The sequence below is a fragment of the Rhipicephalus microplus genome, chromosome 1, assembly GCF_043290135.1.
Source record: "Rhipicephalus microplus isolate Deutch F79 chromosome 1, USDA_Rmic, whole genome shotgun sequence".
Taxonomy (NCBI): Eukaryota; Metazoa; Arthropoda; class Arachnida; order Ixodida; family Ixodidae; genus Rhipicephalus; species Rhipicephalus microplus.
In genome coordinates this window covers 105,711,812-105,729,593 of record NC_134700.1, presented here as the reverse complement: position 1 = coordinate 105,729,593, position 17,782 = coordinate 105,711,812, and the positions used below count along the sequence as shown (strand labels likewise).

Here is a 17,782-nt window from a genome sequence, read left to right as displayed (position 1 = left end):
CTTATGATGCGCTCGTGGTCGTTTCGCTAGTGTCACATATACCAAATTTGGTACTATGGTACGTGAATGGATGATGAAAGTACGTAACTGGTGCAAACACGACAATTATTAGACGCGTGTCATGTAACATAATATATGCCGCGCTCATAATGCGCTGGCGGCCGTTTCGCTGGCGTCACATGTACCAAATTTGGTCTTACGGTATGTGAATGAAGGACAAACGTACATTACTGATGCAAACATGGTAATCTTGATATGCATGTCATGTAACATGACTACATACTACGCTTATGATGCGCTCGTGGCCGCTTCGCTAGCTTCAGATGTGCCAAATGTGGTATTACGTGACGCGAACGGACGGCACAGGTAAATGACGCATCCAAATATAACAATCATGGCATGCGTGTCTCGACTCGACTACATGCCACACTCATTATGCGCTCGCGGTCAATTTGCTACTTTTACATTTGCCAAATATGGTATTACGTGACATAAAGGGGTGACGTGGGTATGTGATTGGTGAAAACATAATAGTCATAAAATGCATGTTATCTGAGAGCATGACTACATGCCACAGTAAAAGCGCTTATACAATTAGACACAACCCGGCAGGCGTGCGCGGCAACGTTGCCACGCCAGGCGACGCTTCTGCCATATTCTTGCTGGTTCCTACCACGCTGGGTATCTTTCCCGCATGAGCATTTTAGCGCATGCGGCGTTCCTTCATCATGAAAAGAGGAAGACGCAGTGTTGTCTGGGTAATGCATCTGCGCGAAACGCAGCGTTTCGCGTTTTGATTGATATGTGTGGTTTAACGCCCCAAAGCCACGTTATGATTATGACAGACGCAGTAGTGGAGGGCTCCAGAAATTTCGACAACCTGGGGTTCTTTAACCTGCACCCAAATCTGAGCACACGGCCCTACAAGACTTCCGCCTCCATCGGAAATGCAGCCGCCGCCGCCGGGATTTGAACCCGTGAGCTGCGGGTCAGCAGTCAAGTACCTTAGCCACTAGACCACCGCGGCGGGGCAGCTTGTCGCATTTTGCACCGGTTGCCCTCGGGCCCCGCCGACGGATGCTGGTCGTGCCGATCTCGCCTGGCGTCTGTGTGTAGAGTGCTCGCATTTTCTAACGTAGCGTCGCTGTGCCCAGCGTGCGCGCACGTCAAGATTATGTTGGAGTATATTCCGCCTTTTATGACGCACTCGTGGCCGTTTCGCTAGCTCCCCAAATACCAAATTTTGTGTTACGTAACGTCCGTAGATGAAGATGGTATATGGCTGGTGCAAACATGATAATCATGACACGCGTGCAACGTAAGAACATGACAACATATTACGTTCATAGCATGCTCGCAGCCAATTCGCTAGCTCCCCATATACAAAATTTGGCATTACCTGACGTGAATAGATGGCGAAAGTAAACGACACATCCAAACATGATAATCGTGTCACGGAAGTCGTGTACGGCATAACTTACCGCCACCTCGTAACGATGCGGTGATTTTAAAGTTGCTTATCAACCTTCCTCATTCGCGCTTCGCATATCATCTACTACCCCTGTACGTGGGATCTGCCGTTTTTTTTTGCTTTATTGTCGGGCTTGGCTGAAACAGTGGCTGGGGTGGGGTGCTCGGCTGTTATCTCAGCCACGGCGGCCACATTCCGGTGGAAGTGAAGTGGTAGAGGCCCGTGTTCTGTGGGATCTCAGTGCACGTTAACTAACACCAGATGGTTATTATTATTATTATTATTATTATTATTATTATTATTATTATTATTTAATAATTAATTCTTACTATTATATTATCAGTTCTTGTTTTACAAATGTATTTTATTTTTCTTTTAAAGCGTCGGAGCGATGTCTTTTCAGGAGGGTCATGCAACACTCATTTCTCAAAGTTTGTTGTGGCATTATTACACGTGTAAGTTTGCTGCCTTGCGCAAACCAGGCTTAGTGGCTATTAACTATCAAAATGAACTTAGCACATTCAGATGGAATTACGCGCACAACTGAGCCTTACAGGTTTTTTCGGAAATTTTGTGGCAGCTAGCGATAACACTGGAATATTTCCGGGCACACGTATATTTGCAGACGTGCATCTGCACTTGGCACTTCATCGAAAGTTGATTCCCCATACGCGGTGATCAGTGCCAGTGTGTATTGTTGTAATGCGAGTTTCGGAGGCTACAAGATCGCCTCCATAAACAGTTTCGTCTTTGACATACCGGCTGCTCGCTTTGTTAACGCCACGATTCTCGTGACAGTACATTTGCCGACATTTCACCACGCGTCACTCAACAAATATTTGCACAACCTTCACCGTATTCGCGTATAACATATTTCTTAGGTACATAGGATCTACCGAAATTTCACACGAGTCGTCTCAAGGCTTGTGATCACGAGATATAGAAGCCCGCTTCTCGAACTTTCATTGTGCGCATGTCACAAGCTGCGCTAACACCTCGTGTCTTGTAGCGTTAGCTACACTGACCGAACCTAGGTTTTTTGATTTCACGTACAAAAGCCATGTTCTGCATGCGCGAAGAACAGTGAAAGCGCCTGCCTCATCGGTCTGCGTATTTCAGAGGAGTGACGTCCTAGCTGTGGCAGACGCACTTTGAACGTCTCGCGTGGCTCATGCTCTTCAAGCTACGCTGCTATCTATGTTCGCCTTTGCCACGGCCCAAAATACATATAACGTGGTGTGGGCCTTCGTAGCGTAGCCACTGAGAAAGAGAGTGAAATTACTGCTCACCGGCAAAGAAAAGCAAAGATGCGTAGCTCAACGGATGCTGAAGTAGTTGCCTGGGAATTAGCGGTTAACCTCAGGAAGGACCAACAGAAGAAGCCCAAACGTGCAACGAAGACAAGAAGCCGAGGGAGGGACGTCTCGCAAACAGGCGTCTCCAGGAGGCTGTTTGCTTGTCAATATATTAAAACATATCAAAAGCGCCAGTGCTACTCGGACCTACAAGACGGACCACACTAGCAATCTGTTGTTAAAGTCTTTGACACATGAAAGACTCGTCCCGGTAATGACTCTTATGCGTGAAACGTAAAGTTTAGCGCGCCTTATTAGGTCACGCTACGTGTATCCTGGCATAGCCGAGCCAAGCTATTGCTTTATATTACAGCGAAAGTTGTATACGGCTAGGAAAAACGAGGGGCTGTTCGGCATTGGTGTCACGAGCAGTCTATATTGACTGTACTATCAGCTACGTCGTTGTTAGCGTCGTAACCTAGCACGCACGTGATTGGCTCTGTTGTGAGTTACGTCATTCGTCCCGTCACACTAGGGAGCCGAGCACGTGCGCATCAGTTTCAACAAAGACCTTCCACATGGAAACGCACGAACAACTCTAAAAAAGCACCAACGATGGAACCGCGGTAGAGCTCGCTTTAACCGGGCCGATGGTGCGTGTAGTACGGGCATAAAAACAGGCTTAGGGGTCCATGTGCCAGCGAGAAATGCGTACCATGATCAGACAGCCTTCCAAGCCGAGCTAAATTGTGAACGGGAATGCAAGCACCAACGTTGGGCGTATCCTGTAAAACACGCCGTCGACTAAACTCAAGATGTGCAACGCTTCCATATTGCCACACTGAACAAGCGCCATTGCGGGCACGATAGCGTAAACATGATGACTGCGGGAGAGCGTTCGCCGTGGGAACGCCCGTTTTGGCCGGGAGTTTCGGCAGCGGCAAAGTGGCTTCGGCTGCGACGTCTCCGACTGCCGTTGCTTCGGGAACAACCATTGTTATTAACACATTGCGAAACACATTTAACCACTGACTACAATCCTCCACGACTGTGATTACGGGAGGCAGAATGCGCGGTATGCAAAAAAATAACACTGTGGCAAACTGAAGTCAAACGTGTGTTTATCATCAGAAAGGAGGACTGACATGTAACGAACATTTGTGAAAGGCTTCAATGCAAGACTACAGAAATAGTGCGAGAACGGAACGACAACAAAGAAACACGAAGGACACATCGTTCTATTCTCGAGCTATAACTGTCGTCACGTAATAACAACTAGCTACAACCGCCACACTTCTAAGCTTCAGTGTAGGGTCTGGTTGAACCTACTGCTGTATACCGGGGCCGCGCGTTTCAGCTTTCGCTGGTAATAATTTTTATACAATGCATGAGTGTTATTTTTTCTTTTTTTCTAAGTACATACAAGCATCCCTTGTCCTACGAAAATATCGGTAACACTGCTGAAGCAAGAAAGACTTGTGTACCTAGATACATCTCTACGTGTGGCCCGTTTCACAGGAACAAAAATGTAAATGTATAATCACCTGATCATCGACAGATAAGCTGGCTTCCTGCTGTGGTTCGCTCGTGTAGTCCCAGTCAATTTTGGTTCGTTGTAAAAGAGGCGAGAAAAACGGGACCTGTACGGCTGCACCCTCCTGTCCACCGGCTTCCAGAAGCAGCACTTCGTTCGTGCCATCAGCCGTGAGACGGTTGGCCAGAACGCATCCTGCAGAACCTGCGCCAACTACGAGAAATCTGAACAATGTTTTTTACAGCAGACATAATATGAACCATTGTATCGTTGAATAATCGGGAACAAAACATATTTAAGATCGAACTAAACAACACTGCCTATATTATCGATGCAGATATTCCGTTCAAATCACTCTAATAGAAAATGACAATAACTATTCGTCATGAACATATAGATATTCAATACAAGTTAGTTTTCTAGAAATAAAAAGCTTATTTTTGGCTCCCATAAGGTTTCAAGCCATGCCCTTAACTATTCATACAGGGTTACGATAATTTGGAACAAAGTTGAACTTTTTCTTGTTGTAAAACTTGCGGCAATTGCCAATAAACTAATCCGACAAGGAGAACAGAAGACAATAGTGCTGAAGTGTAATGCATTATGAATATAGATGACAGCAAATCATGCAGGCTGCCGGACCACTTTAGGCGCTGATAGTGCAACTGCCCTGAAAACTGACTGCTGAGGTAGAGATCGTTGGCACGCCTCTTGAGTCTGGTTAAGTCTTGAGTCTGGTTAAGGCGAAGCCTCAGGGGACTAACGAAACGCTCAAAATGCCTGTCAGCGTCAATAAGCAACAGGTGCCCTAAAAATGACGCAACAAATCATCAACATTTGTGGAGTTATCACCACAACAAAATGAAGTCGACTAACGTGACACCCCATGCTGACGTCATTTCATGCAATCACTGCTTGGACAAAGCCGCACCGATTCTGGAGGATGTTGAACGCCATGCGAGGCTCCGAAAGCCTCATAGAAAAAAGTAATTGTTATTAACGTTGTCTGTCAAAAAATGACGGCAGTTTCCTGAGTGGGAACACTGGTTAGCATGCGGAGCATATATGTTGAACTGCGATAAATGTGGTTTGTAATTTGCGACATGCGCGTGTGTTATAAGTGAACACGAGTAAACACGAATGAACACGCATGCACGTATGCTGCGAAGCACGATATTTATTGATGAGACTCTTTGGGTATTTTGAGCAAGATGGCTTTATTGTCCGTAAAGAGAAGGGTGAGTGGGTCTGGTTGCAGCGGTCGAAGGTCGAAATTGGCAAAGACGTGGTCGATGCACGTCCCGCAAACCGTGTTCAGATGATTGTTTGCCGTCGTACGTTGCTCGTTTCAGTGAGTGCCACAACTCCATGTAGTCGACCACCCAATCGTCCTTGATGACGTCGACGTTGAAGTCGCCACCTATCATGAAGGGTCGTCGTTGCGGTCATTGTTTCAGGTATTCTTCCACGGCTTCGTCGAAGTACTTCTCCACGGCGGTACGCGATAAGTTGGGCGCGAGGCACATCGTCATAACGTCGAGTCCCCAGACGCTAGTGACGCAGTGCTCGCCGTTGTCGCGTTGTTGTGCACCAGGCCACAGTTCGAGCACTTTGACGAAGTTCTCGAAGCTGGTGATCTTCCGCTCGACGTTGACGTATCGCAGCTGCTTCACGTCGAGGATCCTCCGCTAGACGCTGACGTCTCGCAGCTGCTTCACGTTCTCGGAGTTCGGGATCTTCCGCTCGACGTCGACGTTTACGTTCCGCTTCGCGAGCTCTTCTCAGCGCGGCCTTCTCCACGGACGAAGTGTCGTCGGAATTAATTGCGGTTCCGCCAACACTTTCGCTGACGCTATTGAAAGGGACGTCAGTAAGTGTGTTGGCGGATTCGGTAGCATACAATTTCACCAGTGACATCAAATGTGGAGTAACCGCACAAACCTACCGACGAAGGGCGGCGCGCCCCGGCACTCGGTTATTTATAGCGAACGCTGGCCCCGGCCTGCACATGCTCGCGTTAGCATACAGCTGGCGTACGTAAAACTAAAGGTCGCGTGGCGTGTGGAGGGGAGAAGTGAGCGCGGCGCGCGCTGTGTTGAGAGGAGGGAGGTATGCAAAGATGGCTGGCGGAAGAGGAGGGGAGGCGGCGGACGGCGACAGCGCATGACTAGCCTCTAGTATGACATGCTGAGCATGTAAAAAATTAAAACAAGCTTCAAGCAGCTCCACTCAGTGAACATCCCAACGAAAAGACAAACAGTGCAGCGGGGAGATTACATAGCTACTTCGCGTCTTCAAGGGGTGGTGCTATCAACTTTGTGGCTTGCGCGTTATCTTTTTGAATAATATTATTGTTGTGGTTCATTGCTCGAAAACAACATGATTATGAGAGACGCCGTAGTGAAAGGATGGGGCTTTGTTCTAAGCACACGGACCTCAAGCATTTTGGACTCATTTAAAAATGGTACAACTGCAGCCAGTAAACACCATGACAATGCATTTAGCTCACCTACCACTCACTTCATTGTTGGAAACAGGACTGAAATTTTTTTTTCTCGAAAGTTGGTCCATCACCTCGTCATATTCTGCGCTGTTTCTTTTTTTGAATCAAATATTAGTTTTAATCAGCAAGCCTATTGCCTTCGCAAACAGGCCAAATAAGCTTTACATCAAACAGCATGGAAAATTATTGCTGCAACTTTTATTGGCATACGCGCAATACCGTCCCACTGATAGGTATGTTGAACAGTCAAAAACGTGGAGTGTTTTCTACCCTGCTGCTCTTCTTTCCACTTTCAGACTGCGCTGCGTGCAATTTTCTCCGTCGTCCACCCCGACAGCTTCATTTACATAATTATAGTAGAGACAGTAGATGTATGTGCCTTGTAATCATCGTGTACGGCAATTGATCAAGATGTGGACTGAAAGACGAATAGGGGTAACGGAGTGGAAGCTGGACTTGGGTTTACCCTGCTCAACGAACGCCATCTTAAGACGGCTTTGCGGAATATGCCAATAAAGAGTATAGAAAAATTTTTACACTTTTGTATGAGTTACACTATCGGCACAAGCATTATGCATGACAAAGCTGACATGCTTCCGTTGCCGACAGGTCGTGTCCTTTTGGGCGCCATGCCATCACGATATTAGAGTGCGTGGATTTTTTCAAATTTCTATCTCGTTTAAAAATTCGCCGACTATTAGGCAATAGTGCGTTATCACCTAAGTAAGACACAAAGCATGCGCAGAACACGCAACAGACACAAATCGTACGTTGAAAGCGCGGCTTTAGAACGCAATCTTAACTCTTTCACGTGCGCAGCACAGACGTATTCCGCCATCCCACGCCAAAGAACTGCATTGCCATGTTTACCGCATTTGATTCTGCGTTTTTGATTGTGCGAGTGCTATTATCAGTTTTAGAAAAAAAATCTTGGCAGATTTCACGTACAGTGGGAATCGATTATATGCGGAGAACGAATGAGGAAGGTTAATATGTCACTTTATATTCAGCACAACGCTACGATGTGGACATAAATTATGTGGTGCATGACTTCCATGTCATGAGTATCATGTTCTAACGTGTTATTTACCTTCGTTGTCTACTCACGTCTCTTGATACGAAATGTGGTGTATATTAAGAGCTATTGAAATGGCCGCAAGCGCACTTTCAGCAGGGCATGCAGTCATTTTTTACAAGACACGAGTGTCATGATTATCATATTTGGACCTCGTCTATTCATGTCGGGTAATGCCAAAATTGGTATGTGAAACTAGGAAAACGGCCACGAGCGCATCCATATTGTGGTATGGCATCATGTCATGATTATCATGTTTGCACCTGTCATCTATAGAATTCACGTAAAACCAAATTTGGTATAAGTGAAGCTATCGAAACAACCGCGAGCGCACCAAGAAGGTAGCATGTAGTTATCTTTTACATGGCATGCATACCATGATTATTTTGTTCGCATCAATCATATACCTTCATCACCCATTGACGTCACGTGCTACCAAATTCCTTGTATGTGGAGCTAGAGAAACGGCCGCGAGCGCGCAATGACCGTACTAAAAATGTTTCACATGACACGAATTTCATGATTATAATGTTTCAAAGTCATTCATTTACCTCACGTAATACCAAATTCGCTATAGAAGCTAGCAAAACGCCCCGAGCGCACCATGAGCGTGGTAATTTGTCATGTTCTTACATGACACACTTCTCATGATTATCATGTATGCACCCATCATAGACCATCTTCACACATAGACGTCACGTAAAACCAACTTTTGTATATGTGAAGCTAGTGAAATAACTATGAGTGCACTATTAGCGCGTGTATGTAGTTATGTTTCACGTGACCAGCATGTCACGATTATCTATTCTTAGATTGTTCATTTATCTTCCTCCTCTGTTCACGTCACGTAGAACCAAATTTGAGATACGTCAAACTAGTGAAACGCACACAACCGCATCATGAGCGTGGCATGTAGTTATGTTTTATGTGACACGCATCTCATGATTATCTTGTTTTCAACAGTCATATACCTTCGTCATTCATTCACGGCCCATGATGACAAGTTTGGCATATGTGAAGCTAGCGAAACGATCGCGAGCGCACCATGAGCATGGCGTGTAGTCATGAATTACATATCATGCAGGTCATGATTTCAAAGTTACGGTTGGTCACTTATGTCCGACATGCAGTCATGCTGTAGCATACCAGTTTTCCAATATGTCATGTGACCGAAACCACTGCAAGAGCAGCGAGACTATGAATTGTGAACTATAAAATTCATGACAAACATGTCGTGATTTTCATGTTATAACAGGTCACTTATGCATGTCATATCACCATGTTCTCTTTTACTGATTTCGGTACCGGTACCATAATCGTAGATGGATAGATAGATAGATAGATAGATAGATAGATACATAGATAGATAGATAGATAGATAGATAGATAACTAGATAGATAGGCATAATGATAGATAGATAGATAGATAGATAGATAGATAGATAGATAGATAGATAGATAGATAGATAGATAGATAGATAGATAGATAGATAGATAGATAGATAGATAGATAGATAGATAGATAGATAGATAGATATGCCCAATGTCGCTGAATTCAGCTAGGAAATGCTTCGCTTTTAAAATGGTGTAAAATGCGTCGTGTAGAAGTTTGCACAAAAGCACAAGAAAGGGCAAAGAATTTCTGGTGATTTCGTGTCTTTCACGACGAGCGCAATAAATTGGTCCCTGCCCCGAATGCGGTGTATTTTCGCGCATTGGTCATATAGCAGAACGTGAATAGTGCAATTCACCTGCTTTACCCTCCCCTCCCTAAAAAATGAGTATATTAGCTTTCAGTAACTTACACTACCACAATAATTTATATCGAAGTAGTGTCATATTCATAGAGTTAAAGTTCCGTATCCTTGGCAAGTTTTTGCCGTGTTTACCGCGCATGACATTTAGTGCCATGATAAAAACGCTCTAATCGCAATGCAAGAATACTCATAGGGAGTAGCGTTTTCAGAAGCATCATTCATGAATATAGACTTCAGAAATGCAAGTAACCGCCACTGCGTGCCAGACTAACTATGAAAGAGGCTATTGCCCGGTGGAAGCTACAGACATGCGCGTATCCGAAATTGGCGAACCTTCGCCTCTTCTACTCGAATTTTCGATCAACGCACGAGCGTATTGAAACGCGAGGCTTGGCCGAGCTAAGGGATTCAAAGGATGACATGTTCTAAACAACAACGGAACTTTTATTTACTGCTAAGCTTACAAAAAGAACACACGTGGTTCCTCACGCATGCGCTCATGGCATTGCACACGGCACACGATCTTCAGCGGCGCCTAGTATTGTCGTGTCGTTCCACTGTTGCTGGCCATGCAGACTAGCTCTACGCGGTCAAGCGCAACAACATCCTGCCAGCCACCTCCGCCGATCATGGTGTGCTTTTCTCCTCGTTTTGCAACCATGAACGACCCATCTTACAGGGGCTACAATGAACGCTGTACGGCGCTGTGTCTTAATACGTGAGAAAGGATCAGAAATCGCTGCGAACGTGTATGGTGCTGGCGGACGCGGAACGACAGCGCATATCTTGCTCATAATGTGCAGTAGTTGCTGGGCTTAACCGTAGCAGAAGCGTCCGCGTTTCCACCCTCCGTGGCAAACTGTCACAGAAGCCGTATTCTTGTGCCGTATTCGAGTTGAGCTGAACAAAAGCCAATTTCGGCTTTCAGACACGTTAGATTTCTAAGAAAACTGAGGTAGCCCTTGTACCTAATTGTTACTTGAAGTTGCCGCCAGTTACTTGAAGTAGCACTGCTGATAGGGTGGTAGGCAATTTTTATACTGTGCGTGATTCCTAAGAGGCACATCACAATTACAAACAGGGTAAACTTGAATCAGGTTTCGCAATTCATTGTCACTGTTGCTGGTGCTCCAAAGCGGGCTACCTAAGGTATAGAAAGCGCTGTCAATAGTAGTGGTTGTCTTATCTGGGATGGGAGCAGCCTTCAGTCACCACGTGAAGTGGTCGACTCTTGTTAGTAGGTAGTTTTTTCTCTTTAAATACTAAATGATTTCACGTCAATTGCAAAAATAGTGTCCTACTTGAGGAAGGGTCCTAAGGGGGTCATAGCATGGCTCTGCTATTTGGTGCGCTGACATGATAGACAATTCTGTGTCCAATGTAAGACATTCACGTTTCTTCCAGGCCACAAGACCCTATCTCTACGTGTGCAGCCGTTGAGTAGCTCTAATCACCGCATCAGACAGGCCATGCAGAAATTCCAAAATGGCGTGAAGATACGCGAGCACGAATGGTCTGACCCTACATCTGGACATGCCAAAGCATTGAAATCGCGTCAGTTCAACCGCCCATTGCAACTTGAAGGCACTGTTTGTGGACTTAAAGTGATAGATATGTATCAACTCCGTGTTGCTGCGTTCAGCTGTCATTATCGTGGGCACGTGAGTGCCGCTAGGTAGGTTTGGTGGGGGCGTAGGCTTATATACATATACTGCGATCACAGCCACTTATTGACGTTCGAGTAACACACAAATGCAATGAGTGCCTGTTTCATAACGGTGATATTGTAAAGAGAAAGTACTCTGGCGCAGAAGCAGCAGCATCGAGGGTGTAGCAGAGGCTCGAGCTCGTGAACTGCGGCTTGTGCATCGCCAGACTAGCAACAACCTTTCCGCTCAATCAACTTCCTTTATATTTGGTGCTAGTGCGGGGTACCATCTCCTATACCCTCCCGCTATTATCCTGGAACTCCGTTCTCGACGGCTACCTTCTGCAATGCCGGACGCTGATCAGCAGACGCTTCCATCTCCTCTGGCCACCTATACAAGCGGTGTTCTTCAGCGGGAGCCTCCAATCTTCTGCGGAACAGATGACAACGAAGTTAAAGATTGGCTCTTGACTTTCGAACGGGTGAGCGCTTCTAACAGATGGATGGGCGCGGACAAGTTGGCACGCGTGTCGTTCTACCTCGTGGGTGTAGCCAGTCTTTGGCTTACAAACCATGAGAGAGACGTCCAAACGTGGCCGCAATTTGAAACGTTGCTTGTAGCAGTCTTCGATCGACCTGCCATCCAAAAACTTCGTGCCGAGCAGCGTTTACGCACATGCGCACAAGAAACGAGTGAAACCTTCACTAGTTACATATTAGACGTCGTATATTTGTGCAGATGCGTGAACGCCGCAATGACGGCAGCTGAAAAAGGTAAACACATCCTGAAGGGTATTGACGACGACGCTTTTCAAGTACTCTTGCCGACAAGCCCGACCACAGTTAACGACGTACTTAGCTTCTGCCAAAGCTACGATGAATTGCGGAAGCAGCGAGCTCTGACAAGACATCCACCAACGCACGATTTGGCATCACTGTCCAGTGTTACCAATCGTCTTGACCAAGCGGCGCTCATAGCTGAAATAAAATCAACTTTGCGTGAAGAAATCGCACCACAGCTTTTCTTGGTGCCCTTTACACCAGAACTTACCTCAACTTTACCGTCGTCTCTCCGTGGTGTCATTCAAGGAGAAGTCGCCGAGTCCCTACCAGCTGCCCGCGAGCATAATCTTGTGGCTGCTCCACTCACCTACGCTGCAGCTGCAGCCATGCCAACTCGCAAGGTGCCTGAAGCTCCGTTCCAGCCTCGCGTTAGCTATCCCCCACATCCAGTCCACTGGACCAGCACTAACACCACCAACCCGTGGCGCACCCTCGACAATCGCCCGATATGTTACGTATTGCCGATACCCCGGACACGCAGCAAGGTATTGCCGCCGCCGGACGCATATCACTGATGACAACTGCCGTAAGCCCTTCTTGCCGCTTGAATCCAACACGAATTATGGTTCCTCCCCTCCTATGCCAGCCCGCTGCCAGGACAACCACCGCCTTCGCTCAGGACGTCTTCGCTTGCCCTCTCCACGCCACCACTTGCCTTCTCCTATGCGTCGACGGCCCGCGCCTAACTAGGAGGAAAACTAGACGACGCAGTTCCTGAGGCGAGAACTGCGCAAGTTTCCGTTTGCCCAAGTCCTTATTCATCACCTACCAATGTTATTGATGTGTTCCTCGAAAATATCCCTACTGTCGCTCTTGTAGATACCGGTGCAGCTGTTTCTGTTATTGATGCCGGATTTTGCCGTTCAATTCGTAAGGTTACGACGCCTTTCTCCAGATTATCGCTTCTCACAGCCAGTGCTCAACCTGTTCAAACGACCGCAGTATGTACAGCTGGTGTGAAAATTCAAGACGTTCTGTACACGATAGAGTTCATCGTTCTTTCATCGTGCTCCCATACTATTATCTTGGGATGGGACTTTTTGTCGCTTCATAACGCCGTGATCGACTGTGCGCGGGCTGAGGTTGAATTTTGCTCGCTGGATGACCGAGCGTCCTTCGACACCCAGTCTGCCGTTAAACTTGTCGTTAACGATGACACCTACATCCCTCCATGCTCTTTAGCGTTCGTACCAGCTTCATGCAGCGCTATATCTGATGGCATGGTCTTCTTCACACCATCTCCACTATTCATTGCCCGAAGAGACCTCCCACTGCCTTTTGCTGCTTTCGACCTTGTAGAAGGCTGAACCACAATGCCAATTTATCATAAGGAGTCACCGCCTTTATTCCTACTTTGTCACGAGTGCTTTGGCCATGGCGAGGCGCTCAGTACTGACAGACTTATATCCGTCCCCGATGAGGTACCTTCTACCTCCGTCTGTGAACTGGCTGTCGTCTCCCCGGCTTACTCAACGTCGGCAAGCATAATTTAACCAATCATTGCTGAAGATTTGACATCTTCGCAGCGTTCACAGCTCCTAACCATCCTTGAGTGCTATCGCCACTCTTTCGACGTTGAACAAACATCTCTCGGCCGTGCATTAGCAGTAGAAGACCACATCAACACTGGGTCCCACTCACCGCTGCGCCAACGACCATATCGCGTGTCTGCTACCGAACGCTGCGTCATTGCTGACCAAGTAGACGACATGCTTCGCAGAGGCGTCATTCGACCTTCACAGAGCTCAGGGGCGTCTCCGGTGGTCCTCAACAAAAAGAAAGACGGTTATATTCAATTCTGTGTCAATTTCCGGCGATTGAACAAGATCACGCTGAAGGATGTCTATCCTCGGCCGCGCATCGACGATGCTTTGGGCTGTTTACAAAGTTCTGTGTTCTTTTCCTTGTTAGACTTGCGGCCAGGCTTCTGGTAGGTACCCATTGCGCAGGCCGATCAACCCAAAACCACTTTTGTCACGCTAGAAGGCCTAAATGAATTCACCGTCATGCGCTTCGGACTTTGAAACTCACCTACGACGTTCAAACGAATGGTGGACAACATTCTGCGTGAACTGAAATGAAACAACTGGTTGTCTTACCACGATGATATCGTGGTCTTCGCCCTTAACTTCGACGCGCACTTACGACGCCTTCAGCACGTCCTCAATTGCTTGACCAATGCCAGTTTGCAATTAAACCTTAAATATTGTCAATTTGCCATGCGTCAACTGTACATTTTGGGCCACGTAGTTTCCAAGGAAGGCATACTCCCTGATCCCGAGAAATTGGGAGCTGTTACGGCGTTTGCTAAACCTGCCACCATCAAAGAACTTCGGAGTTTTATTGGGTTGTGTTCCTATTTCCGGCGATTAGTCCGAAACTTTGCGTCTATTATATCACCTCTCACGCAACTCCTCGGCAACTAACTGTAAAGACCTCTCATCGTGGTCACCTGCCTGCGACGAGGCTTTTACCACCTTGTGACGGCTTCTCACGACGCCACCCATTTTACGCCATTGCGATCCTGAAGCTCCAACTGAAATCCACACCGACGCCAGTGGTGTAGGCCTCGGTGCTATGCTCGCACAGCATAAACCGGAGCATACGGAATACGTCGTGGCACACGCTAGTCGCACACAAACCAAGGCAGAGAGCAACTACAGCGTCACAGAAAATGAGTGTTTGGTCATTGTGGGGGCCCTTGGAAAGTTTCGCGCATATCTATATGGCCGTTCTTTTGACGTCGTGACCGACCACCTTGCGCTGTGCTAGCTTTCGACGTTAAAAGACCCATCTGGCCGCCTCACTCGCTGGGCGTTGAAAATCCAAGATTAAGACATACGCTTGCTTTATCGGTCAGGACGGAAGCATGCTGACGCCGACTTAAAGAAGAGAAAGTACTCAGGCGCAGAGGCAGCAGCATCGAGCGAGAAGCAGAGACTCGAGCTCTTGAACTGTGGCTGGTGCATCGCCAGACTAGCAACAACCTTTCCGATCAATGTATCTTCTTTATATTATATTAAAAAGGCCCCTTCTTTTATAAAAGAATATTGAAACCCATATTCATCCGGACTTCTTTTTCACTACACTGGTTAAAGCACGACAAAACATTCACTAGCAGCCGTGTTAGTATGTCTTGACAGAATCCCTCGTCAGAAATCCAGGGCTGATTGCCTGGAGGATCGGTTCTCCCACAGAAATTCAGTGAAGGCCTTATTGAACTTTTACAGTGAAAGCTGTTATGAGACTGAAATTCGGGTCACGCGTGGCGCTGTAGTTGTCTGCTACTCCCGGTGTCCATAACCACTACCCAGAAATGAGAGAAAAAAGCCTACTACCAAATAGATAGTGAGGCCCGAACTCGGGACCAATTTGTGCCAGCCCTGAATGATACCACTGAGCCATGCTGGTGCTTGGGACGTGTTCACAAACTTACCTTAGGTAGGTTTGATGTAGCGAAAGCAATCGCGGTAATATGAGTAATAAAGCGTTTTAGGAGAGCAAAATAATGAGGAGGCGTCACGCTGTGAATAGCGTAAGAAGTGGGTCGTACAGTGCTCCAACGGCGCAGGGGTGGGTTCGATATTGTGTCTCCGCACCTAATCGCGTTTTAAATAACGATGGTACGCCTGTGCACTCGCAAGTTTCCACCTAGGTTCGTCCTTACGTGTTTTAAAGCCGAATGATTCTATCCAATGTAATCAGCAGTCCTCCCATATATCGACTATATATTGAGCCTTGCTGGCCTTCCATTACAGTATTAGCATTGCCCATCGCCTGTGAAACTCGACTTTCTTAATATAAAAAGTTTTTATTTTAATTTAGGATTGAGGAGACTGCAGGTAAATGTTGCTTAAAACTCGAAGAGTTTTATAGAGGCACATAGCCATCTCTACAATGGAGGCATTAATAGCAGTGTTCAGAAGAGAAAAAGAAAGAAAAAAAATTTAAGTGTTCTATAAAACATATTCTAGAATACAAACTGTTAAAAAAATTAAATTACTTTTATTGAACAAAACGTTCACATCAATGACAAAAATAAAAAAAGACTACATTTGTTTGCTTAGTGAGCATGCATTTATGTAATCTTCGTGCGGTGTGCGTGCACTGGTTATTCGTACTTCATCATTAATTTATGAAATTAGTTAACAAAGTGGGTATGGTGTAAAATATACCTCCATAGACTCTCTTCAAAGAAGGTGCTCCCAGTGCAGCGAGTACCTTCCAACGTTCTGTGTGACGAGTACCATGTCATTGCGTTTATTTTTAATGCGAAACGGTTCTTAGTGAACTTCGATGGCATTCAGCGTATCTGTCGGTCTATCTATCTATCTAGCCGCCTAAGACATATAGTTCTTTTGACCTATTCGATAATGGGATCTATACCAAAACTTGTGGTGCATACCATGACTGTATGGCGAGCATATGTGAGTACTCATGAAATAAAAATGATGATACGTATCAGATGTATTTCATGATATATATGTCATGGTCTTCTTTTTCATGCAGTGGTTGTGCTCACATGACACAGTGCAAAACAGCGATAGTATGACATAACATCACAATGAACATAAGTGACAGCCCATAACTTGAACATGATCACATGCATGTCTTGTAACTCTTGACATTTCGCCACGCTCATAATGCACACGCAGCCGTTTGGCTAGCTTCACATATACCAAATTTGGCATCACGTGACGCCTTGCTGTTCCTTCGGGTGTTCTAAAACGCTTTAGTTTTCGTACTAACGCGATTCCTTTCCCGGCATTAAGCCAGCCTAAGGCAAGTTTGCGAGCAAGTCACTAGCACCGCCTAGCTCAGCGTGGAATACTGGGCTGGCACGCAGCGGAACAGGCTTCTAGTCTCACTGTGTCGTTGACAGTTTTGTTTGCTATTTTTCCTATTTTGTGTGAGAGCTGTTACAAACACGAGTAGTGGCGGTGGCGGTGGCGGAACACTACGGCGCCACCCATGACCCATGTGGTGATCTCACTACAGCTTTCGCTGTAGAAGTATGGTAAATTCAATATACGACAAAGCGAGAATTCAAACCGTGTCCGTTATATTAGATATGCTGGCCGAGGCTCTGCAACTGAAATAACAGCAAGAATGGACTTTAGTGTGGTACTCACCAATGATATAGTCATACTGCCTTTCTAATTTTACCGCATCAAATTCAGGTTTGTTTGGTAAAATTAACAACACTACGACTGAAAAAGTATTCAGAACTGCTAGGATTAAGTCCTGAATCACCTCCATCGTGTTTGATGTACCTGAATATAGGTATTATTAGCCGGATGTTGATGGCACCCGGTCTTTATACTGAAGGGCTGAAATAATGCAGCTGGCCGTCGTGAACGGGATGTGGCCCTGCTTATTTATTCATTCGAATGCTTGCCACCTGTTGCATCGCATGTAGTACGAAGACGTTTTTAGCGGCAATGCGATCTCTGGATCATAGACGAGAATGACTGCGGTTGAACCTGTGAGGGCAGGTACAACTACTGATCATGACTCGTACCATGCACATTCCTCTGAAGGATGTACAATTGCCGCTACACACCATCAAAGAGATATAGGTTTACTTTAGTGTGCAATGGGACAATAGTCACATTCGCCGGAGTTGGGTGGAAAATGAATGTATTAGTCACTGCAT

The 17,782-nt window shown here is 46.2% G+C and overlaps 1 protein-coding gene across 1 annotated transcript in view; it reads right to left on the bottom strand.

Moving 5' to 3' along the window:
- LOC119177917 (glucose dehydrogenase [FAD, quinone]) overlaps window positions 1–17,397 on the bottom strand; it is a 135,201-nt gene extending 117,804 nt beyond the window's left edge. Inside the window, exons 1-2 of the mRNA XM_075886857.1 lie at window positions 17,259–17,397; window positions 4,311–4,513 (exon numbers count right to left, since the gene is read on the bottom strand). Of these exons, the coding sequence (XP_075742972.1) occupies window positions 4,311–4,513; window positions 17,259–17,385 (330 nt within the window). The 5' untranslated portion in view covers window positions 17,386–17,397. The remainder of the gene's footprint in view (window positions 1–4,310; window positions 4,514–17,258) is intronic.
- Between the last annotated feature and the right edge of the window lie 385 nt (window positions 17,398–17,782).